Source organism: Synchiropus splendidus, chromosome 9 (assembly GCF_027744825.2).
Source record: "Synchiropus splendidus isolate RoL2022-P1 chromosome 9, RoL_Sspl_1.0, whole genome shotgun sequence".
In the NCBI taxonomy this organism is placed as follows: Eukaryota; Metazoa; Chordata; class Actinopteri; order Syngnathiformes; family Callionymidae; genus Synchiropus; species Synchiropus splendidus.
The window spans coordinates 4,495,736-4,523,107 of NC_071342.1; the positions used below are offsets into that span (position 1 = coordinate 4,495,736).

The following is a 27,372-nucleotide window of genomic DNA, read 5'->3' on the forward strand; positions in this document are numbered from 1 at the left end:
GCATTTTTACTGTCACCAATTCAGTCAATGAATTCTGTTTTGTCGTCAATTCTGTCAGTTCTGTCTGTAATATGTGAGTGAAGATGTGGGTTTGAAGGTGTGCAGTAGCAGTGCTATAGTTCCGGTGGAACTTGACAGATTAGAAACAATTCATTGTTTTCAATAAACTGTGTCGCAATTACTGTCTTTGTGGATGTAGCCACAGAGGCTGCCCTCTGACCTGCTTTTAACTGTTTGAGTTGTCCTTTACTCCAGTGTGATTCACACTCTGATGTTTGGATGAATACATGAGAGGGCACCAAACTAAGTTTTCACTGTGTTTTGTTGCTTCTTTCAGGTTGTGGATGTGTGAAGAAGACTAAACAATGGCCCAGTTTTCCTCAACATTCACAGGTGACACGCATGCAGGCACACACACTTTGTGACCTCAGTTTGATCCTACTGTGATGATGTAATCTGCTTGCTTTAGTGAATGAGTGAACCCTTGTAGACAGTTTAAAATTGACAGAGCCGTTTCAATGGTTCAGATTGGATCGTTTTTAAGTGGCCAGTATTTGTTGTAGTTTTTAACAGATGTGTCAGGAGTAGTTCAGGCTTTAAGCTGGGTTTTTGAAACAGAGTATCCAAAAGGGTTGAGATTCTGCAAATTTTGATTATATTCAGTGGAAGCAACAAATTCTCTTCAATTCATTGTGTTGCGCCGCCAATCCATAGAGCCGTTTATGCTCGAGCAGTTGTTCTATGACACAGTTGTTTTCTGTTTTAAATCGAGTCTGAATGCTGGATCAAGATCTGTTCCTGTGAACTCCTGATACTTATTGACTGTGTGAGGGAGACTAGTGACTACATCAAACAATGGTCCCGATTTTTAAGTCTTGTGTATTTTGCGTCCAAACTAACTTGCATTACATTGAACACCTTTTATTAAAAGTCTTAAATATTAATATTAGCTCCAAGCCACTGCACAAACAGTGAGGCACACTGCAGCTGATCAGTTTGATGCACATATCTGACTCTCCTGATTGACAGAAATCTTGAATTAATTAAATAAAATTATGATTGTTGTATGATGTATTTTTGTATTCTTTTAAAATACATAAAAATGAAATTAAAAACAATATATAAATATTAATGTCTAATTGTTTGTTATTAAAATTAAACTTAGAATTGTTCAGCTCATATTCTGTTGACATTGTATGCAAATTTATCAATTGTCTGTCCAAACTGACATCAAAAAATGGATGATGCACATTAAATGGATCATGTTTGTGTGTTTAGGTCCAGATGTGTTCTTAATCTCTGTGGATGAAAGAGTCAAACATGATCAACAGTTTCACAGTCTGTCTCCCTCTGCTGGCGGTTACATCACAGGTAGGACTCGATTAAGCCTGTGGCATTCACATGCTTTCCACCCGGAAAGGAGCCGGTGCAGACACAGAGTGACATGGAACTGCTGTTTGGTTTTCAATTTCCACCGGCAACAGAGGCAGAGTGGTTCTTCACTTGGTCACGCGAGGATGACCAGATCTTTGAACTGCTCTTGAACTTTGACCCACTTAAACACAAACATGTTCTTCATTGATTTTGGAGACAGATTCCTGCAAAGCATAGACCACCACTCACTATCATAGTTTGTTTTTGTCTGTCTCAGTGTCACACAGGTGACCAGGTCACCAGCGCACTCACCTGTCTGTCTTAAGGACATCTCCATCAGTACCAAACAAACTGTTGCAAACATAGAGCACCCAAATGATCACACCTGTGTTACTGTGTGACATTTAAAAACCCAAAGTATTTTTAAACGATTTACACGGCAACACAAACGCGTTTTCCTCTCATTATATTTTTCCAAAATCAGTTCATGATTTTTATTTTCTTGAATGGATGACAGACACAATCTTAATCTGTCTTATGAAATACCCTGCGTCTGCAGAGGGTCCCTATACTGTGGGAGATGTCCTGCCTGTGTGATTCTTGGTTCATTTCAAGAGACCAATATCCCCCATCTGAGGATGAGGTCACTCATTTGTTTTTGACTGCGGTTTGCTCACCATACAATACAGTAGTTTTTCACTATTTCTCACCGACTTGCTTCATTTAGTGTCTGCAGAAGTGGTGCACGTGTGTTCTTGCACAAAGTACAATCAGTTGTGAAGAATACACAAAATACCCAAGACAAGTTTAGTTAAGATCATGGTTATGTGGGATGCTAAACTAATTCACTTGAATTATGTGTTAGCACGCTAGCCAAGTCAGATGCGCAGGTCAGTCAGAAAAAAAAAAATCAACACACAGTCTTTGTAACTACTCGTGTCGTTATTGAGCATTTTCTTGTGTTTATTAAAATGATAATCATGATGAGGATTATTTTGTAAAATATAATAAATCCTCCAGAATCTCCCCATAACGCCTCATGTGTATCGCAGCACGACAGGAGCAGGTCATAAATCAGCTTATCAATGAGAAGCGTATCTGCAATCTCGTTGGGACAAGCACACAGGTGGAACTCGTCCTCTCAAGAATTGATTAACCATTCCTCCATGCAAGCACACATTTGAAACCCAGTTCTAGTGAGGACCACTCATTGAAGTAATGCAAAAGTTCTCCACACTTGCATGCTCCATATACTGCTTGGTGTCACAAGGCACAGAGCTGGAGTCATGTATTGTGGAGAAATTACAGCATGTTCCTGTTGCTCTTTCACAATAAAATCCAGGTAATATCTACACATAGTGGTTTATGATGAGCCATGTTGCTTTTCATCAAGCTGATTTTTTTTGTCTGAACGGTCCTCTCTACTCCAACTTGAAGTGATGCCGGCACGGAGAACGTGAAAAATTGAACCGTCACTGATTTGAAGCGGGAACTGCAGTGGAAATTGACAAAAAAATCTTTTTGAAAGCATGGCCTCCACCTTTGGTGGAAACCAGTGACAACCCAAAAAAACCCATTACAATTGCAATTATCTATCTATGTCAGGTGACCAGGCAAGGAATTTCTTTCTTCAGTCTGGACTTCCTCCGCCTGTTCTGGCCCAAATATGGTAAGTCTCTTCTCCCTCTGCAAGTTGGATGACTGATATTGAATTGGTGTGATAATGTTATGTCTGCTCCTGCAGGGCTCTGGCCGACATGAACAGTGATGGAAAAATGGACATCCATGAGTTTTCTATCGCAATGAAGCTGATCAAGCTGATGCTACAGGGCCATCCTCTTCCTCCCTCACTGCCTCCCTGCATGACACAACTTTCCGTGTCTCACCCGTCTGGTTTTGGTGAGACGTCATCACTATCATTACCACTGTGAAATAATCTTTACAAGTATTTTGCAGTCAACGGGACTGTGACTGCAAAATCAATATACTTGAAATACATTTAATGAAGAGGGCTTGCGGAGCACCGAGGTGCCGCCACAGGCGAGAGAGAGACAAGAGTGAGAGCATGTGGAGTACTAAAGTGTAAAACATGTCAGTTCTATATGATCGGAGAATTACTCAAGTGCAGAAATTTCTTTCCTCTTGGAAATTTGGATTCTGGACCAACATCACATCTGAACCAGGTCCCTTCATTTCTGGCTCTGTCCTAAGTAGTGAGCAGATGGCGATTCACGTTGAGGGGAAGCAGCATGTTCAAGTGTTCAAATGCCGGATTGCTGATGTATAATAATTAGAGTGGATGGAGCCGGGTTGTGTTTTCTTCTCCACTGTAGTCGGCCTCCAAATTTGTGAAGAACTTGTTTAATACTACTTACGTAAAGTCAGAGACTGCTGCGTTCCATGTGTGTATGACGTCAGTGAGTTGCAACTCCAGATGCTACTTTTAGTTAGGGCAGAGCAAATTTGGGAAAACATTGAATGTTTCTTTGCATATGTATCACACACAATAAATTAATACAAGGTTTCAAATAATCAAACCAATTTTAACATCACTCAGAGACAACCTAAGGAAACAAAATGCAGTTTCAAAATTATGATTTTATTAGGTACAAAAAAATCCAAACATATCTGACCTTATCTGAAAAACGAATTGCCCCCCGATCCTAGTTAACTGGTCAGGCCACCCTTGGGAGGAATAACTGAAATCAAGCGTTAATGGAGCGAGAATTTGAGTCTTTCACATCTATCTGAAGGAATTGTGGCCCACACTTCCTTGCGGAATTGTTAAACTCCGCCATATTGAAGGGTTTTCTAACATGAACTGTCTGTTAATGGTCTGACGCCAGAGAGTTCTTTTGATGTTGTCTGCGGTTCTTTTGTGACCTCTTGGGTGTTTCGTCATCACTCTCTTGGAGTTATTTTTGTCGGTCGACCACTCCTCGGATGGATAATAGCACTGACAGTGGTTCGATGGAGCCCCAAAGCCTTGGATATGGCTTTGTAACCTTTTCCACACTGATGGATTTCAAACCCTTTTTCTTCTTGAAAATCTGTGGATCGATTTCTTCATTGAACAAGTATGGTAGTAATCAGGTTTGGGTGTGGCTGGTTAAATTGACCTCATCTGTCCCAAATTTGTAATTAGTTATTTTCTGATTTAACATCATATATCAAGCACCTGTGCTGTATAGTGAGGTATAGAGGTTTTCATACTGGCTTGCCGTCATTATGTGCACTTACACAACAGTCAGTTTAGCAAAGAAAAGTGCTACCTAAGTCAGTTATATTCCGCACCAGACTTCATCATCACAGTACCCTGTGATCAGCGTAAGCTGAGTCATCGTGATATCATTTTCGACTTCTCTTTTATTGTTTTGTTCCTCCTCTGCAGGTCTACCCCCCTTCCCTGCCATGGCTGCTCCTCTGTCAGTACCGCCACTTCCAGTTGTTCCGCCTCTTCCTCCACTCCCTGTTGGTGTTTCTCCACCAGTACCTCCGCCATCAATGGCCAATGGTGCGCCACCAACTGGTATTATCCCACCAATCCCAGCCTTTTCCCACACAGGTAACTGTTGAAAGCATGTGGCATGAACATTAAAAAAATCTGTCCTATCTCAGGGTTTCTTAACCATTTAGATCTCTGGGCCAATCTTTTCCAGAGCAAATGGGACGAGGTCCCATTCAAAGAATAGAAGTGATTCATTACTGTGATTACTTATTTCAGAAAGACTGATTTCATTTGTTTCAATAATCATGCATGTAAACAAACCAAAACCTTGTGAAATGACATAAAACCATGTGATCTGCACATAGATATTTGTCATGGAAAAGTCCAACCAGCAGCAGAACAAGGTACAAGTCATGTTTTGTTGAGAAATTTGGAAAAACTTTGCGTCATGAGTAAAATTCTGAATAAAAAAATATAATAAATGTCTAAAGATCATGAAATATTTTCTTTGTCATAAATAAACTCTAAAGAAGTAAAGTTAACTGTAAATGAAAGAATAGCCATAAAATGTTTTAATTAATTTTAAAAAAGGGTTCCAACAGGTGAACAGTTTTTACTATTAGGGGTACCATCACTGTCTTTATCATTTTCAAGAACTTCTTCATAGTTGGAGACTGTCACTGATTTGCAGCTGTCAAGTCAGTGACACACTACTGCCACCATATGTGGCAAGTGTATTAAAACTGAAACGACGAACGGCCCTCTAGGGGGTGCTCGCGGCCCAACCATGGGCCACGCCCCAATGTTTAGGATGCACTGTGCTAGCTCACAGGTGAGGTCACAGGCAAGTAATGATATTCTTCGTTTGTTCTTAGCTTCAACGGTAAACAAGCCCTCATCTCTTAATCGATCAAGTGTCAAGTTACAAAGGAACCCGTCCTTTGACGCTGTCAGGTATGAGAAAAAAATTCTTCCAGCTTCTTACTGCACATTCCTTGTCTTCATCATTAACTTTTTTCTGCTGTTACTCTATCTCCTTCTCTTAGTGGTGCTTCTACAGCACCAACTCAGGTAGACTGGGCTGTCCCACAGTCGTCTCGGCTTAAGTACAGACAGCTGTTCAACTCCCATGATAAAATGATGAGTGGACACCTCACAGGTATGTTTATCTATTTTGTTTACCTTTATGCTTATCACGCCAGTAATTGACGTGTGCGCCGGTTTGCCTGCGTATGTGTGTACCCACCTGGCCCAGGTCCTCAGGCTCGGACTATCCTGATGCAGTCTAGTCTTCCTCAGGGCCAGCTCGCCTCCATCTGGTCAGTACAAGTCACTGCAGTTAATCATGGAAATCTGAAGATGATGGCTTACTTGTGTGCACTTAAAAGCACTAATATCTACACATTGTCCTGGCTCGGGTTGCGTAGGAGTTTGTCAGACATTGACCAGGATGGGAAACTGACAGCTGAAGAATTCATCCTGGCCATGCATCTCATTGATATGGCCATGTCAGGTCTACCTCTCCCTGCGGTGTTGCCTGCAGAGTACCTCCCACCCACCTTCCGGTAATCTCAACTTCTTGTGTCCTGGTGACTAAATGGCTTTAAGTGATTATCTGGTTGTTTGGGTTCATAGTTACTGTGAGTGAAACATTTCCTTAGTTCCTTAATTCTTACTTTCTGTTCAATTCTACATTAAGAACGAAAAACTACTAAAACTATAGTTATTAGTAGTGCTCTCAGGCAAAAAATGTGTGATCAATTAATTATGGTCTGAAATCTAATAGGTCTCTTATTTAATCTCATTCAAAAATAGCTGAGAAGACCCTTCAACTAGTGATATTTTCAGTGACATCTATTATATTGTTGTGGCAGATAAAAGTAATTTTACTTAACTACAAGACTTCACTTTAGTTCCGCTTCAGCTAGTATGAACGCATGCTGGTTTGGTAGAAAGCACAAAGGTCCTGCGAAACCTGAAAGGGCACTGACTCCAGAACCATGTCTTTTATTTATTTATTTTTTTGCTTTTTCAAATGAATGACATGCTCATACAATTTGGTGTCAACGTTTTTTGGGATGTGTTTTTGTCTAATCAGACGAGTGCGCAGTGACAGTGTCCAGTCAGACACGAAGAATGTCCAAGAGGAAGCAGAGGAAGAATCAGACCACAGCCAGGAAAAAAAGCTTCCTGGTAACTGACCAGATTGAATATTGAGACATATATGATTATTCACCATTCGGATTAATAAATTTAACAAGACTTTGTCTCTTTCACAGTGACTTTTGAGGACAAGAAGAGGGAAAACTTCGAACGGGGAAATCTGGAACTAGAAAAGAGACGGCAAGCACTGCAAGAGCAGCAAAGGAAGGAGCAGGAACGGCTGGCAAATATAGAGAGGGAGGAGCAGGAGAGGAAGGTGGGTGGAGCTGGGGCATGTGAAGAAAGGTAGTGCATTTGTATGAACAGTTTGAGCGTCCTCTCTAAAAGAACAGTATTTATCCCATAGGAGCGTGAACGCTTGGAGCAGGAGAGGAGGCGTCAGCAGGAACTGGAGAAACAACTGGAGAAACAGCGAGAATTGGAGAGACAAAGAGAAGAAGAGAGGCGCAAGGAGATTGAAAAGAGGGAGGTATGACCACCTTTTCTTCATTGTTTCGAGCTGTGGCCACCAGTTCTTGCTTCTTTGTCCGTTTGTAGGCTGCAAAGAGGGAGCTTGAGCGCCAGCGCCAGCTCGAGTGGGAGCGTCAGCGTCGTCAGGAGCTTCTGACCCAGCGGAACCGCGAGCAAGAGAATATTGTGCTGCTTAAGGCCAGGAAGAAGACACTAGAGTTTGAGCTGGAGGCGTTGGTAACCACTCACAGACTAGCATGAGTGGTCACAAGATTACACCAATGAGCAAATCTGAATCTTTCTCCAGAATGACAAGAAGTGTCAGCTGGAGGGAAAACTGACGGATGTTCGATTCCGCCTGTCATCGCAGCAACGGGAGGTTGAACAAAGCAATCAGACCAAAGAAGCTCGGCTTGCAGAGATAAGGCTGTTACAGCAGCAGCTGCAGGTATTGTGTGATATAAGGTGATGTAACAATTTAACATTGCACCATGAAAATGTTAAGCTCAGCAATGTAGAGCTCACTGAAGCAGCCACCTAGCTCTTAAGTCAGTTGACATTGTGTTGTACAGATTCCTTCTAGTTTGTAACCTTTCCTTCTGGTCATGGTTGTTGCAGGACTCTCAGCAGTGGTTAGGACGTTTAATTCCTGATAAACAAAATTTGAATGATCAACTTAAGCAAGTTCAACAAAACAGTCTAAACTGTGAGTAATCGTGCATGTACACACACTCACACATACATTAACACATACATGTTTTTACTTCTATCTTAGTGAGGACTGTCATTAACTTACCACTTTCCCTAGCCTCTCATCCTTAAGTTAACCATCCAAAACAAATGTCAACTTAACCCTGACACTTAATCAATCTAAAACCTAATTAACCTGGTAATTTTGATGTTGACCCTGAAATTGAGGGTTCAAGATCTGATGATGAGGCAAAATGTCTTCACAAAGATAGAAGTACAGGAACACAGGCACTCAGTCTCTTTCACTCATATTTCTAATATTGAGGGTTGCATGCTTTTTGTGTGTTAGGCGACAGTCTGTCATCCCTCCAGAAAGCAGTAGAGCTGAAGGAGAGCAGCAGACAGAACCTCAAAGATCAATTGGACTCGGTGGAGAAAGAAACTCGAGCCAAACTGCTGGAGATTGACGCTTTCAACACCCAGCTGAAGGTGATGCTTTTACTCTATTAGACGATATTGGGCAACCTTTAAAATATGCTTCCTGACATCAGATTGATGTGCAATTGGTATACACACAATATACCTATATCTTCCTGTGCTTCCTAAAAAAGTTTTATTTAGAAGACATGAATATGTTCATTGTGTTAGTCTGTCATTTTAAAATGTGTTTTTACATGACATTTAATTTTTATGACATTTAACAGCTCAAAGAGGTTTGTTTGCAATTAGTTCTGATATCGAATACAAAGATGGAAATTATGGTATTATTTAGTTTCTTTCTTTAAAAAAAAAAAATCTGATTCATTGATTCATCGAACAGAATAGTCAACCGTTAAATCAATTCTTAAAATGATCGTTCATTGCACCCCTAGTATATTTCTGTGGAGAGCTCAAACATCTCTGTTCTCCATCTGTATAATAGCTAATGACTGCATTTCAGTGAGGTACTCATGAAAACTAGGGTTGCAGCTATCAAATAATTTAGAATTTCTGTATTCTACCGAATGTTTTTTCAATTCTTTGAGTCACATAAAAAATATAAAAGTTTGTTAAAGAACAGTGTTTCCCCCAGGCAGTTAGTTGACATTGGCTGTGGTGACTGTTGTAATTGGTGATAAACTGTGAATGTGTGAAAAAAAATACACAATTCCACCTGGTGGCAATACACATCAACTGAATAATACTGTATGATGATGATGATGTATGATTGTGCTGTTCTCATCGCATACTTCTAGCACAATAGTATTTATCGCTACCTTGAGTACAAAAGTCGTCTCAACTTTCCACCCAGGACACATTCCAGAAGGAGCTGTACAAGTGCATATTTAGTCAGAGTATTCGCAGAAATTCTGTTTCACGGAGGATCTCTATGAATAGAGCAAGTGACGACTCTGCACAATGTTGTCCATGCAAGCTTACAACCCCTAGGCTAATATTATAGCGTTTTTACTTTCATTTTGACTCCACAGTGTGGACTTTTCCAGAATTAGTCTTAAGCGAAAATTTGGTTTGGGCTTAACTTTCCAATGCTTCCAAAATTGTTAAAATTTATACATTTCAATTCCTTGTTTTGACACCTTGACTGCAGACAGGTCTCACCTTGTCTCACATTTGCGTTCATGCATCTCCGTCATCCAGCGAACTTGTGTTCTTCGCTGCAGCATACTGTAGTGATGGAATTTAAATGACTTTACAGCGTAGAAATCCGTGGGGTAACTTAAGATAAGGTCATTGGAATGTGTCAGACTGAACTTAACTCTCTGTAATCACGAGTTGATTACCTGTAGCAAAACTTGCAGCATTCATTGATGCCACAGGGAGGAATCAGCTTCAATTTCATTCCATAAATTCTTGTTTGGTTATGGTTTGAGAAAATAAGCTCTCACTCGAAATACACACTTTTTTTTGTCTTTGTGACAGGCTTCTCAGTAGAGTGCGTGCTGCTCACATGTCCGCTGCACATCTGTATCACAGTGCTCATCGGCTGCTTATTACAATGACTGGTAGAAGAAGAGTTCCTGTTGAAAAACGACATCGAATCTAATATTAAAAATTGAATTAGACCTTGTGGTCGTTGCGGAATGAGTACTACTCTCTTGTTCGCTGGTATCGTCGTCAGGTGACGACTTTCGAGGACCAAGCCGAGGCAGACGGGGCGGTGACGTCATAGTTTTCGAAAGTATCTGGATCCACTGTCCACTCAGAAGTGTACTGTACATGTGTCGTGCTATTCATTCTGGAACCTGGTTTCAGAAAGTATCAGATTTAGTCGATGAAAACGCCAGTGTGACGGAAGGTCTCTTAGACAACTTGGGCGGATATAACTGATTTGGTCTACGTGTGGACGGGATCTAAAACACTCTTGTGATAATTGTGACTGTGGGGACAAAAAACGATATTACCCTGTTGAGACTGTCAAGAAGCTGTAGCTCATAGCCCACACCAGACCCCACTTTTTATAAAATCAGGAATTTCTGTCCACCATAAGATTAATTGCCAACACTCTGAATAATCATTTTTTATCAACTCGCTGTTGCAGTCTTAATGCTTTGGCTAGGTTGATCATCATCATCATCAGTCTAAGTTTGAAAGTCATGATGGTCTCTGACTCCCTCTTCAACCACACAACAATTTATGCACAGCCCATTCTCTTCCTGCCTACACCCCAGTAAACCATTTTGATCATGTTCTTTCCCCTTGGTTTCTTGCACACAGTTATGATCCCTACATGAAGTATTTCTACACTTCATGACTTCACATCATTGACTGCTCCATCCTTCTCCTCAGTCTTCCTCCCCCTCGTCTGTCCTTTTTCGCAGTTTGCTTTGGTGTTCTGTAGGCTAGCAACACCAATCACTGTCATACATTGATGCAAAAAAATGCACACACACACATATATATATATATATATATATATATGCTATATACTGTGATATTCCAAATCATCTGGCTTTAAACAATGTGTTGCCGATCTTATTAAATTTCAACAAGTCAGGTACTCTCTTCTGTACAGAAGGCCTTTGTATTGTTCTGAAGTCTGAACCAGGTCATCTTCAAAGTTCAAACCTTTGAGTAACCTGTCTCTCTGCAGGAGCTACGGGAAATCCACAGTAGGCAGCAGAGACAAAAGCTGAAAGAGTTGGAGAGTGATGCACGCTCTCAAGGTTACTCGCAGCCTTCAGGGAAGTCTGTTGAACAGCCAGAAGCCAGGTAAAGGATTTTCTTGTCAATGATACTGTTCATTATGCTTCTTAACAAAGACAAGGTGATATTGATTGTGTTTGGCAGGTTGTCATCCAAGGATGGTCAATCCTTGAGGGACGATGGCATTGGCTGTGTGTCAGGCTCTGCTCCACATGCCTGGCTACAGCGGGTAACTCAGGAGGAGGAGGAGCGTAAGAGGAAGCTGATGAAGGAAGAAGAGGGGGATCACAATGCTTCAGGAATGGCGGATGACCAACAGAGCAAAGGCAAAAAGGACATGCAGGAAAAGTTGAACAAGCTCTTCTGTCAGTCGGCCGAACCTTGGGCCACCCCAGGTCAGTGAACCTTGGAAGTTCTTTTTGGCTTCACTGTTAAGGTCTAACTTCTAGGCACGTTCCAAGCGATCAGCCACCGATTATGGTCGGCCGATATCTGTGTCATCTGTAAATGCTTTATCACTGCCTGTCAGTACTGATCACAAAAACCTCAAAGCCCAGCAGGTTATGATGCGTCCTCTCCTCTCTTTCCTGCTCGCTGCTCACTCGCTCCAGCGGCATATCTGCCGTGGAGGTTTTTTCAGTCTGTCATGAAACGTTTGCATCCTGCAGCACAAGCATGGGAAAATGCCCTGCAGGAAGCACATTCAAATGGTTTCAACACAACAAATTAAATCTGCTTTGAAAGAACAAGTCCAATTAAAGAGGAAGCATGTAGAGTGAGCTGGTTCCTCAGCAGCAGGCTGTTAGTGCCAACGCTTAGCAACACCCACCTGTCAGAGCGAGACAGTCAGAAAGCAACAATTATGAATTTCACCAACCTAGATGACCAGCCTTTCTCAGGTGTTGTTTACGTGGTGATATGACGCATTCTGACGCCGCTTTGTGTCGCCTCTCACCCTGCTGTACATTACTGTTGATGGTTTAATTTGTTTGTGTTCACAGTAGACAAGGCTCCACCTTTTTCTTCCACTGCCTCTTACATTGGCTTCGACCCCAAACTCCCCTGTGGCTCTGATCAGATGAAAATGGTCTACTATCGAGCTTTATACCCCTTTGATGCCCGCAGCCATGATGAGATCAGTATCACTCCTGGAGATGTAATCATGGTATGTATGTGATGAGAACGCTGCATGAGACTCTGTGCAGCTGAGAATGACGCTGAAATTGTATTGAGGACTGTGTAACAGAAACCCTATAGCAAGGTCAACCTCTGCTGATATTTGTATTCTATTTTTACCAGGGAAAAACAAACATTGAAGTACAAGTTAAGCTGAGTCTTTTTTTCCAATTTCGAAATATTACAGCATGGATAAAAAAACAGGTGCAGCCTACATTTCCTCAGGTTGAATTAACATTCCACCTGGTGGCACTTTTTTTTTTACATCACTATTATATGTCATCTTACCTATTGGTGTGACCAAGAACCATATTCATCCATTTCTGTGTAATTTCTGTTTTAAAAATAAGCCTGCACTATATGTTAGCCCGATGTGATCCATTTATATCGGACGTGGAGCTGCATTTGAGATTGGTTGAGAAATGGTCATGACCCATCCTGGATCAGAACTTCGATGTCAGACTCTGTGAATTTCTTCACTGGAACTGCTTTTGCTGAATTGAATATTGTGATTTTTGCCATGTACTTAAACTTCACTAAACTCTTCATGGATGAATACAACTGAACCTTTTGGTATCCCTGACAAACAAGAGTGTGGCAAACATACAAACTGAGGAGGAGAGAACGTCTTGTGTCATAAATCGTGCCAGCGCTCATTCTTGGGTGTTTTTGTGGTGTGATGTGGTTTCGCTGTTACACAAACGTCTCATCATAATTACATGGGAGTCTGTTTTATCGAATTAACAAATAGTTTCGTTTATGCTGGTTTCAATGCTCTGGTGATCGATCCGTTGAAAGTGGAAGGGACTCACAAGCACGGTTAATCACCCCATGTTGTTGTTTCTGTAAAGTTTTGGCCATTCTGCTAATTTAACTATTACTTTGAAGTTACATGTGTTGAAATTTTTATTTTGACATGAAGCTCCTCTATTAGCATTGACACGTTTTTCAATCAATCCCTCTCAAACAACCCTATAATTGTGATTAGTTTTGGCTTTGCACCCACGTGCACTGAACTGACAGCGCTTCCAGTAAGAGTTTGTCTTCTCAGTGAAGAACCTAAAATGTCTTTACAAATCTAAGGAATAATAAGCTATTGTAACCAGATCTTGATACCCGAGCATCATGATGATGACGCTTAGATAGTTTTTTAGGTGTGTGTTTGTGTGTGTGATTGTCGGTGTGAAAGACATAGACCTCTCCTCCCCTCTTACCAGTCTCCTCTCTTCTTTGCTGTCCAAACTGAAGGTCAAAGGTGAATGGGTAAGTTTGTGTGTCTTGAGTTTTTACGTGAACAGTCACACATCATCGTGACAGTGGGTCATTGTGTCACAATTTAGATGGTATACCACTAATTCATTGTTTTCCATCTGTACTGTCAAGTCATCTTCTACCCATTAGACACTGGTAAGAAGCACTAATTACTTGTGCATGTGATCATGAGGTTTCTTACTTGTGCACTCTCAGGTAGACGAATCACAAACTGGAGAGCCAGGTTGGTTGGGAGGAGAGTTGCGCGGTCAGACTGGCTGGTTTCCTGCGAATTATGCCGAGCGGATCCCAGAGTGCGAAGCCCCAATCAGCTTACGTGCAACTTCGTCTAGCACGCCCACCGCAGCCCAGCCAAATAACACGCCGCCCCCAGCACCTGGGAATACAACTGCCGCCTCTGCAAATGCCAACTGGGCTGACTTCAGCTCCACGTAAGTCTGTGTATGTTTATGTGGCCCACTGTATGTGTCACCTTAGGCTCTGATCTGATTTGTGCTTTCTGTCGTTCTGGTTTAGCTGGCCCTCAAACCCAAGCAGTCAATCAGACTGTGAGGGTTGGGATGCCTGGCCTACCTCTTCCAGCCAGAATCCATCCCTAAGTGTACCCTCAGCACAGTTACGCCAGCGTTCCGCTTTCACACCTGCAACTATGACAACCGGGTCCTCGCCTTCCCCAGTCATGGGACAGGTGAGGTGTTGAAATGTATAACCCGAGTAAAGTGACATACTTCAACAGTAGGTATTCCTCCATGTGTTCACTACTAAAGAGCCGTCTGCTCAAACTCACAAGTACCCTACGCTAGCTCACGGGCACCCCATAAATATGTTATTTTGTGCCATAGCAGAATAAAACAAGTTCAGTTGTGTAGATTCCCTCATTGCTTGTGCTAGTGGTTCTTTAAAAAGTGCACAAAAAGGGACGGCCTGAAATCTTTCAGTTAGATGTCCATTTATCCCAAGTCTTACTGTGGACTTGCTACATAATGACATGACAATGGCATCTCTCCAGAAAGAAAAACCATTTGCCATTTCAGTGTCTACAACAAGGGATGCGTTCATTTTTTTTCTTGTTATGCTCTGTCATATGGAGACCCCATCTGATATTGTCTTGGGTTTGTCTTCCTTTATTGAAGCCAGTCTCGTCTTTGTGAACGAAATATGGGAGAAACAGATATTGGACAGTAATAATTACACAACTCTGTCTTTGCCCTCCGTATAGTCTTTCCATGAGGGGTGGGTAATGCAATTTAAAGGAGTCTCGTACTATAGGAGGAAGTGTTTCCTTTAAGATCTTGTACCACTCATTTTGGCACTCAGGAATTAATTATTTTAAAATAAAAAAAAAAAAGCGGCCAGTATGTAAATATATCACAGACACAGCAAAGTCTCTCGAGAGTTACCAAACTGTGACGACACATTGAATTAAAATGATTTAAATTAATGAATGAAATTTAATGTTCATTTTTTCACATCATGTACGCAGAAGGTCTCATCGTTTTGATTACAAATTTCTGGTCCATCTATGTGATCGGTATCTGTGGTGATCACTACTCTGGCTGATCAGTATTGTTGATCGGCAGCAAAAATCCTGATCGGAGCATCCCTAGTGTTTTCTTAAAATGTCATTGTGCATATGCATTAAAAAAAAGCAGTTTGAAATGATAATATATTGTCTATAAGGTTGGTTCTTTTGAACTACAACACTAAATAAGTATAAAACTATTTCTTAGTTGCACCTATGGATTTGGACACAACTCCTGCTCCGGGAATACAGAGATTTAATAGGCAGCCTTGTGTCCCATACTCCCAAAGCACATCCAGCAAGTTTTCCCTGGACACCTGGTGATACGCCTTCTCCAATTCCACAAATGTTTCCAATCGCTTCATGTGAAGCAGGCGAGAAATGAGTACTGCCGTCGCAGGCGACAAGAAGGGCGAAGTGAAGTTCACTCAAAAGGTGTGGTTTGCACCAGAGCGTTGCCTCTGTTGAGCAACATTTGAACAAACCAACAGATCAACGTGATCCTCGTTCCATTAACATATATGTACTTGTGATGCCTCATATCATTGGTGAGCCCGTCGAGGTTTGCATTCGCAGTGGTTCCAATCCGTGTTGCATCCATGCCGGAAATTTGGTGCTAGTAACCACTCATATCACAATTGTATTTTAAAAACTCTAAAACTACAATACTGAGCAAAGATTTCTGTAATTTGGTTGTCACTAGTGATCTACTGGTTTTGTTTTGGTTTCACCTTTCAAGTGTCAGGAAGGCCTTACTTATGAATAAGTGAATGCATGACAATATGTTGTTGTCTTCTGCGCATCAAGTGCGCCTGACCCAAATCTGAGCTTGACCACATCTACGTGTAGTTTTTGAAATCAGATACCAAAACATTTTGAGTTCCCTTTACACTTGACATGCAGTTTTTGAAAACAGACACATCTTACCATGTGAAAAGGAGTCTAACATTGTCTTTCATTCTTTCAGGGGGAGAAGGTGGAGGGACTGCAAGCTCAGGCTCTGTATCCATGGAGGGCGAAGAAAGAAAACCATTTGAACTTCAATAAGAATGAGGTTTGTTCTCTCTCTCTACAAAGTTTTGAGCGCAGCTATATGTTACTCCCCAATCTGCTACCATGACTTCATCTGCCACCTGTGACGTTTACTGGTGAGTGCATGCGTGCATGGTTGGATAGGAAAATCTGGCACACATGAGTTAAATGATGAATTGACATTTGAATATGGTATGTTGTAAAGGACTGAAATCGTTGCAGCTGCTAATATTTATATGTACTCTTTTACAACAGCGGTGTAAAACAAAGAACTTTTAGTGGCCCACTTGGGGGTGCTCGCGCCCCAACCATGCCCTAAACCAGTTAAGAATCACTGGTTTAGTGCATCTTGCTGGAAAAACAGGGCATCCAATTTCTCATGTTTTGCTGTTTAGCCCCTCTAGCTAAAAGCCTGCACGACAGTAACTTAATCCTTGTATTATATCATTACCTTTTTATGAAGAGTACAGAACTGCGCGCCTATTATTAAGCTGTCATAATTGCTTTCTGCCTACTGGACTGTTGTTTTTGTGTTTGCTTTAAAATGTAGTATTTAACTTCTCATGATTGTGAAAAGTCGGTCAGTCAGTCTTTGACAGGGTGGAGTCAGCAAGCCCGTGAAACACTAGCAGTGGGCGAAACTCCTCGTCTATCTGGTCAGAAATGGAGTACTGTATAACTTCCTTCTCTGGAAATCAACAAAGTAAATCTACTCTGACACACCTTATTTTAAAGTAATTCTCACTTAAGAACTATTCTGAGATCTGACCATGTGTGCATGCGCTCGCCAGTAAACATCACAGGGTGGCAGATCAGATTGGGCAGTGACAGTGTTGTCCTCAAATTCACTTGGGCATTTTCCTCTGTGGTAGATCATCACAGTGCTTGAGCAGCAAGACATGTGGTGGCTTGGAGAACTACAGAGTGGACAAAGAGGCTGGTTCCCCAAAAGTTATGTCAAGCTCCTTGCAGCAGCTGTGGGGGCTCCCACCATGGCAACACCAACATTGACTGCACCTGCAACAATCACCCCCAATGTGGCTTCATCACACAAAAAGAACACATGGTATGTTTTGGTTTGTGCTTATGTGGACTTATGTACTGTCCCTCTTTTTTCGATATTGCCTATCTGTAGGGTTGGCCGTTCTAATTCAAACGATTCTGATTCCTTGTTCAGATTGTGGTGCCAAAGGGTTCTTGAAATCCATTCTGTGAAGACACAGGAAACCTATCCTAGTGATCCAATTTCTTTTTTTGCCTTTTTTTTGGCAAGTGTTGAGGTGTTCCTCATCATGAAGTAGCTAAAGTCCCACAGCATGATTGTGATCAGTTTGGAAATTATTGCTTTATAAATTGTCCCCATCTGAAATCTCACTGAACGAGACGTTATGACAGCCAAGAGTGATTGATGTCACATTATGTATATTTTCTGATGTATGTATTTGAACATACTGCAGTGCTCCATCGGGGTCCAATAGCATGTCACCCTGCAATAGTGGGAAAATGGCGATAAACATTTGTCATTTAAACTACATAACATGCATTTATGAAGTAGTCACTGCTTTACACTGCCAGATGTCTTGGTGTGTGTCTGTCATAGTTTTGTTTGAGGCTGCATACATGCCAATGGAAGACAACCACTGTAGGAGGGAGAATTGTGAATAGGTTTTTCATCACACCAGACTGGGGACTGACTGAGTTTGTAAATGATTAGAATATGAAATGATTTATTCACATTATTTTAAATATTTCTTTAAGTGCATCGAGGAAATGGGTCCAGATGGGTCCATAATTAAAGTAAACTGTTTAGAGACGTGAGATACATTGAGGACAGCAGACAGATGGCTCAATTAGATTTGAAACATTGAATTTCACATCTCAACGCTCAGTTCACTATTATGTCTAAACATAAACAAATGATGATGAGACAAACTCCACTAATAATTGTCATCATATAACAATTTCAAGAGAGACTTTAGTGTGTCCTGCATGTTTTTTTTTTCCATATCACCCATTCCTAACTAACCAATTTTTAAAGGTGGTCAATTTCGCCAAAAAACATATATAAGACTTATTAAAACCATGAGGACCAAGCAGTCCTTTTGTTGACTTTCATTTTAATTCACAAATATTAGTGGTACATTTATTATTAGTATTAGTTTTTATTTATTAGTCTTAGTATTTATTAATGTATACATGTAAAGGAATGAAGAAACACCACGAAAACCTGCTGGAATTGACATGCAGCGTTCACAGTGGACAACATCACTTTTTGTCTGGGTATGACGCGTGTAATTCAACCACAAATAAAGAGGGCGTCTTGCCAATGCCAGGTCCAATTTATCATCTATGTACTCTCAATTGCCTTCATTTGATTATATATGACGTATAAATGGTCCTTGTTTCTTTCAGTGACGGTGCTGTTCTCGAGAGTTCGCCAAATGGAAAACGACCATCTACATCGCCTGCAAAAGCGTCAGAGTCCGTAGAAGGTGACGCACTCACACAAACACATCCATGCACACACTTGCTTTCATACTGATCGTGTATTACCCATTTGACCCACAGAGTTTGTGGCGATGTACACGTATGAGAGTAGCGAGCAGGGAGACCTGAGTTTTCAACAGGGAGATGTTGTAATGGTGAATAGGAAAGAAGGAGACTGGTGGACTGGAACAGTTGGGGGAAAGACTGGTGTGTTCCCTTCAAACTATGTGAAACCACGCGACTCAACTACAGAGGTTAGTGTGTCTAATTGAGTCTGATATCCTACACCTTTTGTGGACGGAAAAAAATATTTTTAAGTACAGTTGTGTAATAAGATGGCACCCTTGTTCAGGCTTTTGGAGGAGGAGGCGGAGGAAAGACCAGTAGTCTTGGAAAAAAGCCAGGTGAGCATCCATAATCATCACTGTGCTGCATAAACTGCAAGTGCTTCAGTCTCTGACTCTCATTTGGCAGAAATCGCCCAGGTGATTGCCCCCTACAGTGCTACTGGTGCTGAGCAGCTGACATTGGCGCCTGGACAGTTGATCCTCATCAGGAAGAAAAACCCAGGTGGCTGGTGGGAGGGGGAACTGCAGGTACACCAACTTATCCAGTACATCAGAACATTGTCTCTGTCCATTGTTACTCAATGCTCTGATTGGTTCAGGCTCGTGGTAAGAAACGTCAGATTGGTTGGTTTCCTGCCAATTATGTGAAGCTGCTGAGTCCCAGCACCACTAAGACCACGCCCACAGAACCCACCCCCCCTAAACTGGCTACTTCCAGTACAGGTACATTTACCTGCATTGAATGCACTCACCATTTTACTTCCGTTTCACGCATCTTTATATGTCTTGCAGTTATGTGTCAGGTGATCGGCATGTATGATTACGTGGCCCAGAATGATGATGAGTTGGCGTTCCAGAAAGGTCAAGTTATCACTGTCCTGAACAAGGATGACTGTGATTGGTGGAAGGGAGAGCTTAACGGGAGGGAGGGGTTGTTTCCCAGCAACTATGTCAAGCTCACCACGGATATGGACCCTAGCACACAATGTAAGTCCCTAAACGAATTCACTCACGCGCACACACACACTCACACACAGATACTGATGGAAACAAACATAAAACAAATCCTAGATCACTATCCATTCGATCTGGTTTGCGCTTCTCTTGGCCTCTTTGGGGTTGTCATTGCTTGTGTGTGTGCTTGCGTGTATGTTCATGTACTTCTGTCTTTGTGAGAACCAGCATGAGTTTTTGACTAGATTCCAATTCTTTCCTTAATCCTCAATCTCAGTCATCAATCTCAAAAAAGTGTGCTCCTGCAAAGAGCAAGGGCTCTCCCAAGTCTTGCCAGCACCTACTTTAGGATTGAGGAATACCTAGACTACCCAGTAAGGATGTAATCTCTACGCCACCAAAGCCAAATTGTTGCGTGTGATGGGATTACTCAATGAAACTACATGCAGAGCAGGTTTGAATGATGACTTTTGCTTCTAATCGATGCTAGGTGATAGAATTTGTTTTTCCAACTACAAAAATGTGCAGCGGAGGTGCAACAAGCTCAATTGCAATTCACCACTGTCTCCCCAGCTCACTGCGTGGTAGGCTGTTGACTGAAAAATAGCAGTTTGACGGTCAAAATTAAACCCATGTCTCATACATATATATATCATACGTCCTCTTTATTTGATCATTTATTTGTTGTCCACAGTGTAAAGTATCAAGTGCAGCAGGCTACCAGTGTTGTCTTGGCCACTTCCCAATGCTGCCCCCCTTGTCGCGGGGCTTATCTGCCGGGATGTCCCATTTTTAAGTCGCACATAGCCCTTTACACTTGGTTTTGAGGCCCAAGGTTGAGTGTTATGATTAAAAGGATTAAGGGAGGAATTGGAATTCACCCTTTCACCAACTGAATGAGGTGAGGGCACGCCCTCACTTCTTTAACACTTATTTTCAGAATTAAGAGGTTGGGATATTTAGTTTAAGAGTTAAGTCTTGGCTAATCTATTGTTAATCTATATCAAAATCTGTTATTCATTCACAAACGTGTCCGTACTAGCATTTATCACCACAGTTAATTCCTAATATTCCAATTGGCTTGAAGGCCTACATTTGTGTATGCAAGAATTGGGGTGTCTTGAAATAAATTTGGTGGTATGGGACATAAAACTGCTCCTTTCGGGACTTGCGCTGTGATATGTAACTCAGGTGCTAATGGTAATGGTCACAACACAGGACCTGGCGAGTTTGAGATGAAAACATGGAGGTCCAGTTTCCATGTCATAAGCACACCACCATGTGTCAAGTGATTGTGTTGAGGTGATGTTTGGGTATCTTGCGGCTGCAATTCAGTCTGGTGCATCTGCCCCCGGAGTCCTTAGCTCTTTGTTCATGTTTGAAATGAGAACAATCACAAACCAATGTTTTTCCGAAGCCGTCATGGGAACGAGTGTGCAGGATGATCGAAGTTTGAGAGAGGGCCTTCTTTAAACGATATATAAACAGAGCAGAAAGCTGGCGACTGTGTCCCCACTCTGTCAGGTCACTATCTGGAGTCACATTGCTATCTGGGTAGAATTGCGTGGCTGACATCTTGGTTACCATAGCTGTGCTTGCAACTGCGTGGCACTAAAGTTGATTGCAGTATATGCTCAACACTATATGGGAGAAATTCTTACATCTGGTAAAAGCATTATCTGAACGACTGTCTTCAATAAAATAGAAAGACTTGTGTGTGTGTGTGTGTATGTGTGTTATTGTGTGCGCGCGTGTTTGCTTTCTTTCCCTGCATGTGTTTGTTGAGCATGCTATCATGCTATCATAGACAGAGTTTGTAGAGCACTCTAGTTTTAAGATAAGGTTGGATTTGGGCTTTCATGCCTTCTCTATCACCTTTCATTTAATTAAGTTCAACCCCAGGTTTCTGGTTGGGTTTGCAAAAACGATATATCTGGTCAGAGGAAACTGGCATGTAATGTCTTCTTCAATAGTATGTTGCTCTACAGGCTCTGTGTGGCATCGGTCTTCCACACTGTCTGACCTTGCTTCACCACCTCACCCAATTGTTGATGTTGTTATTGTTGTTTTGTTTAGTTGGTTTTGTTGATGTTGTTGTTGTCGTCCTCTCTCTAGGATCATATCATTACCCAGACATCCCCCTCCTCCTCAAAGCCCTCAAAGAGACCCACTAGGCCACTCAACCAATGGAACAACTGCAAGAGGTCACATGACCCCAGGAGATGGCCTGGACTCTCCACCAGGAGAGAGACAGTGACTCCAAGCTCCCCCTCTCTTCCTCTCTCCTCCTCCCCCTTTGGTCTTTGGAGGAGATAATGAGGAGAGGTGGGGCTAGAAGGATCCTCTCTCCCTGATTGGACTAATACTTAGACACGTTCTCATGCACACACACACACAACACGTGGATAGTGGGTCATTTTGTGGCTTGACTGGACATTGTTATTGGTCGCTCCCTACCTCTCTCCTTTCCTTGTTTTATTCCTTTTCTCCCTGGCCATTGGTACAGCAGCTTTTATTTACCCATCAATCAAATTGCTGGTCCCTTCACTAACTTTGTTCCTCCTACCGCTTCACAGAAAGACCCACTATCTGCAGGAGGACTGTTCTTACTGTGCTTGCTTCCCATGCTATTTCTACCGTTAGGGAACCCGTCACATGGTGTCATTATTATGGTGGGCTATTGAGTTGGAATTATCGCGCATGAAATCACCTCAGTTTTAACATCTAACTTACCGTGAGGTTTGTTGATGTTAAAATGTCCTTTTAGTTACAAATTCATTAAAAGCATTGACTGATCACAACCAATTGAAATTATATAAATATTCATATTTGTGCAGTTTGATGTGCGACAAATTCCAAAGTTTCAATTTCTTGACGCCAATGTCGCCTACTCAAGTTCCTTCTCCCTAAAGCCTTTCAGGGTGTAACATAATTATGACCGAATTTCTACCATTTGGTCAGCATGTGAATGTTTGCAGGTGTGCTGACACCCTGCTGTCAAACAATGTCATTTGTTTGCTGGCTTCATGGATCCACCTCTTCATGTTATTGTCCTCATGAAGCTACTTCCCGATAAAGAAAAAAAACACAATCGCCATGTGAACGTAACCAGCCAAAGCTTTTAACTTTGTTTAATGTTCTGCTTAACACACAGTTTCAGATACTTTGCCACACTGGCCATATTAGTTTTCTAGCAATAGTTGATGTGAACTCTTACTTATTAAATAACTTAAGTGATTCCCTGAACTGTTTTTGTATAGCGTTTATTCTGTCTGTTGCTATGGCAACTCCTGTGTTGCATTTGAACATGAGATAATGGTTCATCAGAATCATTCCTTGTGACAGCTGCTGATCCTCTGAAAAAACTGGCAGTAATTGAGTTGAGCTAGTTAGCATGAGATTTTAAGGAGAATTCACCTGAGCACAATGGTTGGCTGCTGACAAGAAAACTTTATTCTGAAACAGTGTTCTTGAATTGTAAAAAAATCACAATTTAATGTATTTCACGTAACAATGTCAAAATTAAATAAAATTGGCTTGCAGTGTTTTACATAAAAAAAGGTTTTGTGACTGTTTTACACAACTTTGTGTCACGTCTTGTTCTTAAAAGTTGTTCAAAAATAAGTGTAGAAATAAACTTCTGTAATCAAGCACTAGCGCTTTTGTCTAAAACCTGTCTGAAAACAACATACCTACAAAAGTCATGCATTTAAAAGCATTGTTGACGTCTCAGCATGTCTGAGAATTAATGCCACCAAACCTCCCAAAGTCATCGTAAAAGTGCAAGTTATATTGTTTTTGCTCCACAAGCAATTGGTTTCCATAGCAACAGACTATTACATTATTGCTGCCATGTCATTTGTTATGTTCCTCATGACAGTATTTGTTAAATTGTTTACCTTTGTTGTTACTGGTCTAATTGGTTAGACACTATGGATTTCTGATATTTGATATTTGTGGAGACTGAACCTGTGAACTAACATCACCAGTCACAATTTAACTAGTAAAGAATTAAAATGATTTTTCATGACATATGGCCCATTTTAGTCATCCGGTGAGAGTTAAAAGGAACGTTTAACATTTATCATGGTGGAACTGCACTGTGACTTAAAATAAAATAGCAAGTGGAGGACACCCGCTGACCCATAATCTACAGAGAGGTGGGAAACTTCAGCTTCTAATGTAAAGCTTTTTATTCAAGCTTTTGTTCTGAGACGAGTTCTACTTTTCAACTTACATGATTTTGGACTATAGACAAATAAAGCCTAGATATTCATATGCTCTTGTGCAAATGGATTAGACAACAGATAGAAATCATAGGCATTTAGCGAGACACCTCCAATAAACGAGTGGTCCCAGAGGTGGTGACCACAGACCACTTCTCAGTTCCTATGCTTTGTGGCTGTGATGTTTTGTTCACTATTGAATGCTAGCTGGGCTGTCACTCTAGTGGTAGCATGAGACAGAGACTACAACCCACACAGGTGGCTCAGGTGGGGTAGCTCATCCAGGATGGCGCTGTGTCTGTCAGCATAGTCTCTAGAGCATGTTGACTGCCGCGTGACAGGCCAGTATGTCAGGAGATAAGATGGAGGTTGTAGGAGGGCAACAACCCAGCATCAGGACCACTACCTCTGCCTTTGTGTAAGGAGGATCAGGAGAAGCCAGAGCCCTCCAAAAACCTTCATTATGCCACAAATGTGCATGTGTCTGCTCAAAGTGTCAGAAACAGACTCCATGAGGATGGTGTGAGGGCCAGACGTTGACAGGTGGGTGTTGTGCGTACAGCCCCACACTGCAGGACACCAAATTCCGAAAGCAGGTTCACACTCAGCACACCACGACCTTGTGTGGTTGGAGTGAGTCAGAAGTTCCTGCAAGACAAAGGAATTGATGCTCTGGACTGGCGTGCCCATTCCCTACACTTGAATTAATTTAAGCGCATCTGGGACATCACCAACCAATGGCATGTTGCAGCGCTGTGCAGGAGCTGGTGCTGGTCTGTGAGGAGATCATTTTGAGTGTGACTCCAAACCCAGACAGCCATTTGCTCATAAATTTGATTTCCATTGATAATTTTTGGTGTGATTTTGTTGTCAGCACATTCAGTAAATTCTAGTAAACAACAAAGTATTTAATGAGAATCGAGCATTCAGAACATTTCAGAAGTTTATAGAAAAAAACTGATGAAACTTAAAATTTGGACAGATGTGGACTTGAGCAGGTGAGTTCTTTTCTGAGAGTGTTAGGAGACTTTTAAACTCACTGCTGTTTAATATTGCAGGGTGTGCTGACCTCCACCTCCTGGACATGCTCAGTCCGATCGAGAGGAAGCGCCAGGGCTACATCCACGAGTTGATCATCACTGAGGAAAACTACGTCAATGATCTACAGCTGGTCACTGAGGTGATGTATCATTTTGTATCCAAAATAGTTCCAATCGCATGAAAATCTGGCCAAATGTGAAGTCACATTAAAATGTACACGGTTAAGTGTCTCCATGAAGTCCGTCACTGCTGTTATTCATGCAGCACATGACGTCATCAATCCCATGGTCTTCCACACAAATACTTCTATTGTGTAGATGCTCTTCTGAAATATTTGAGAACGTTCATTTCTCTGCAAGTGGAAATGTTATTTTTCCCATTTAACTTCCCATTTAACTTGCAACAATGTCATAAGCTTTCGTAACTGTCTTGGGCAGCAGGAAAGGCTTGGTAGGCCCTGACGAAATGCCCTTGGTTATATTGAATCAGTGGTGGTCTGGCATTTCTCTAAAAGGTCAACTTAACCAAAGCCTTTTTTTCTTTGATAGACCTGAATGTGCCGTGATGATAAAATGTTTCCGGCCTGGCCTCTAACATCCTTTGCCTGCAAATTTGAAAAGTCCCATCCAATTCAGTCTTCAGTTATTGTTTGCTACACCTCTTGGCTCCAAGGCATCAGGACCATGTCTGTCACTAGTTGCAACAAAGAAGCTGCCTAATAAAAGAAAAAGGAACAAAAAAATACATTTCTACTCTGTGATTTATGATTTATAGAGTACCTAAGTAAGAAAAAAATACTGCTCTCCATTCAGCAAATTATTTTTGAAAAACCCTTGAGCATAGTTTGGGATCTTTAAAGCTTTTATTATTTCACTTCAACCTACATGGTTGTGGGTTTGATGCCCGGGTCAGACCACCTTTCTGCATGGAGTTTGAATGTTCTCCCTGTGTGCACGTGGGTTTTCTCTGGGTTCTCCGGTTTCCTGCCACAGCCATGCAAGTCATGCTCACTAGGTTAGTTGGCCAGTCTAAAATTGCCCCTAGGTTTGCATGGTGTGTGAATGGTGCGTGTGTGTGTCCTGCGATGGGTTGGCGAACTGTCCAGGGTCTCTCTCTCGCCCAATGACTGCTGGGATAGGCTCCAGCACTCCTCGCAATCCTTCATTTTGCAACATTGATTTTTAGTGACTTTTATTTATTGTGCATTGGCGAACAACTCACATAAATTTACATTATAATATGTAATCCAACGGACTCTTAAATGCTAGTGGGTCATTTATCAAAAACAAATGTTGTTTGTGTGTCTGTGTTTTATTCCCATGGTTTTATATGCTATGTGTGTGTCATGACAATATTGATATTTCATTCCTCTTCATTCATCTGAGAACATGAGAAACATTACTTTCAGTGTTTTATTACAAGCTTTTTCAATTTTAAAAAGATGTTTTGGTATTAGATGAAGGTAACGCTGGTTGTTCATGTATAAACGTAATATTTTACATTAAAAGACTGAAACATTTGTGAGTCATATTGATGTAAATTATAACACGAAATGCAAATCATCCGGGCTTTGTGTTAACAGGGGTCCAACAGCCAGCTGGGAATTTTTTTGAAGGACCTTGAAGTCTAACATAAATTCTATACTCATGGCAATGTTTGTTTCTTCAGATTTTTCACAAGCCTCTCCTTGATGCTGAGTTCCTGACAGAAAAGGAAGTAGCCATGATCTTTGTCAACTGGAAGGAGCTTATCATGTGTAACATCAAGCTGCTCAAGTAAATGCACATACACACTCACACACAATTGTACCATTTCTGGCCTTTCCACTTTTCAGGAGCTGTATAGGTTTTATTGTACAAAATGGCCTTCTTGCAAAACATCTGGAAAGACTACTGTGCTCTGCCTGAAATTCCGTTCCGCTTTCAACTGATGAAAATTGTGAAAACCCGAAGCATATAGAGCATCATAAGTGAACTGTTTACAGAAACAAAACAAACTCATGTTTCATCTCTGTAAGACGCTAGTTGCTGCATTTCAACTCAGTTAACTTTTGAAACACTCGGTTCTCAACCATTGTTTCCACTTAGCGTGGCCTCAACACCATGCTTCCATGCTCGTCTTACAGAAACAACATTAGTAATGTATAGTGCATTCATACCTGAAAAGCGGGAATCCGGCACCACAAATCACATACAGTGATTTACTAGTTTTATGTTTACATATAATGGCAAACTAATTTGCTGAAGAAATGGTAGTGATGGCGACTTCTCCCACCCCTTACGTTGCGCCCCTTATATGCCCGGACTACTGTAGAAGCAGATGATG

The 27,372-nt window shown here is 41.5% G+C and overlaps 1 protein-coding gene across 5 annotated transcripts in view; it reads left to right on the plus strand.

The window, feature by feature from the left end:
• Nucleotides 1–27,372, plus strand: part of itsn1 (intersectin 1 (SH3 domain protein)) — a 36,723-nt gene that overhangs the window by 2,727 nt on the left and 6,624 nt on the right. Inside the window, exons 2-33 of one of the 5 annotated variants that reach the window (XM_053875246.1) lie at nt 338–393; nt 1,279–1,371; nt 2,980–3,043; nt 3,119–3,273; nt 4,766–4,939; nt 5,698–5,776; nt 5,869–5,981; nt 6,078–6,141; nt 6,250–6,387; nt 6,921–7,015; nt 7,102–7,241; nt 7,332–7,454; nt 7,523–7,672; nt 7,743–7,883; nt 8,054–8,141; nt 8,475–8,614; nt 11,217–11,335; nt 11,414–11,664; nt 12,271–12,434; nt 13,694–13,708; nt 13,913–14,148; nt 14,234–14,405; nt 16,207–16,293; nt 17,144–17,337; nt 18,684–18,763; nt 18,840–19,012; nt 19,111–19,162; nt 19,233–19,354; nt 19,426–19,549; nt 19,619–19,813; nt 25,065–25,186; nt 26,716–26,822. In XM_053875246.1, the coding sequence (XP_053731221.1) occupies nt 366–393; nt 1,279–1,371; nt 2,980–3,043; nt 3,119–3,273; nt 4,766–4,939; nt 5,698–5,776; nt 5,869–5,981; nt 6,078–6,141; nt 6,250–6,387; nt 6,921–7,015; nt 7,102–7,241; nt 7,332–7,454; nt 7,523–7,672; nt 7,743–7,883; nt 8,054–8,141; nt 8,475–8,614; nt 11,217–11,335; nt 11,414–11,664; nt 12,271–12,434; nt 13,694–13,708; nt 13,913–14,148; nt 14,234–14,405; nt 16,207–16,293; nt 17,144–17,337; nt 18,684–18,763; nt 18,840–19,012; nt 19,111–19,162; nt 19,233–19,354; nt 19,426–19,549; nt 19,619–19,813; nt 25,065–25,186; nt 26,716–26,822 (3,998 nt within the window). In that variant the 5' untranslated portion in view covers nt 338–365. Of the gene's footprint in view, nt 1–337; nt 394–1,278; nt 1,372–2,979; nt 3,044–3,118; nt 3,274–4,765; nt 4,940–5,697; nt 5,777–5,868; nt 5,982–6,077; nt 6,142–6,249; nt 6,388–6,920; nt 7,016–7,101; nt 7,242–7,331; nt 7,455–7,522; nt 7,673–7,742; nt 7,884–8,053; nt 8,142–8,474; nt 8,615–11,216; nt 11,336–11,413; nt 11,665–12,270; nt 12,435–13,693; nt 13,709–13,912; nt 14,149–14,233; nt 14,406–16,206; nt 16,294–17,143; nt 17,338–18,683; nt 18,764–18,839; nt 19,013–19,110; nt 19,163–19,232; nt 19,355–19,425; nt 19,814–25,064; nt 25,187–26,715; nt 26,823–27,372 lie in introns of all 5 variants that reach the window. The other 4 variants (XM_053875244.1, XM_053875243.1, XM_053875247.1 and 1 more) reach the window with 4 other exon arrangements.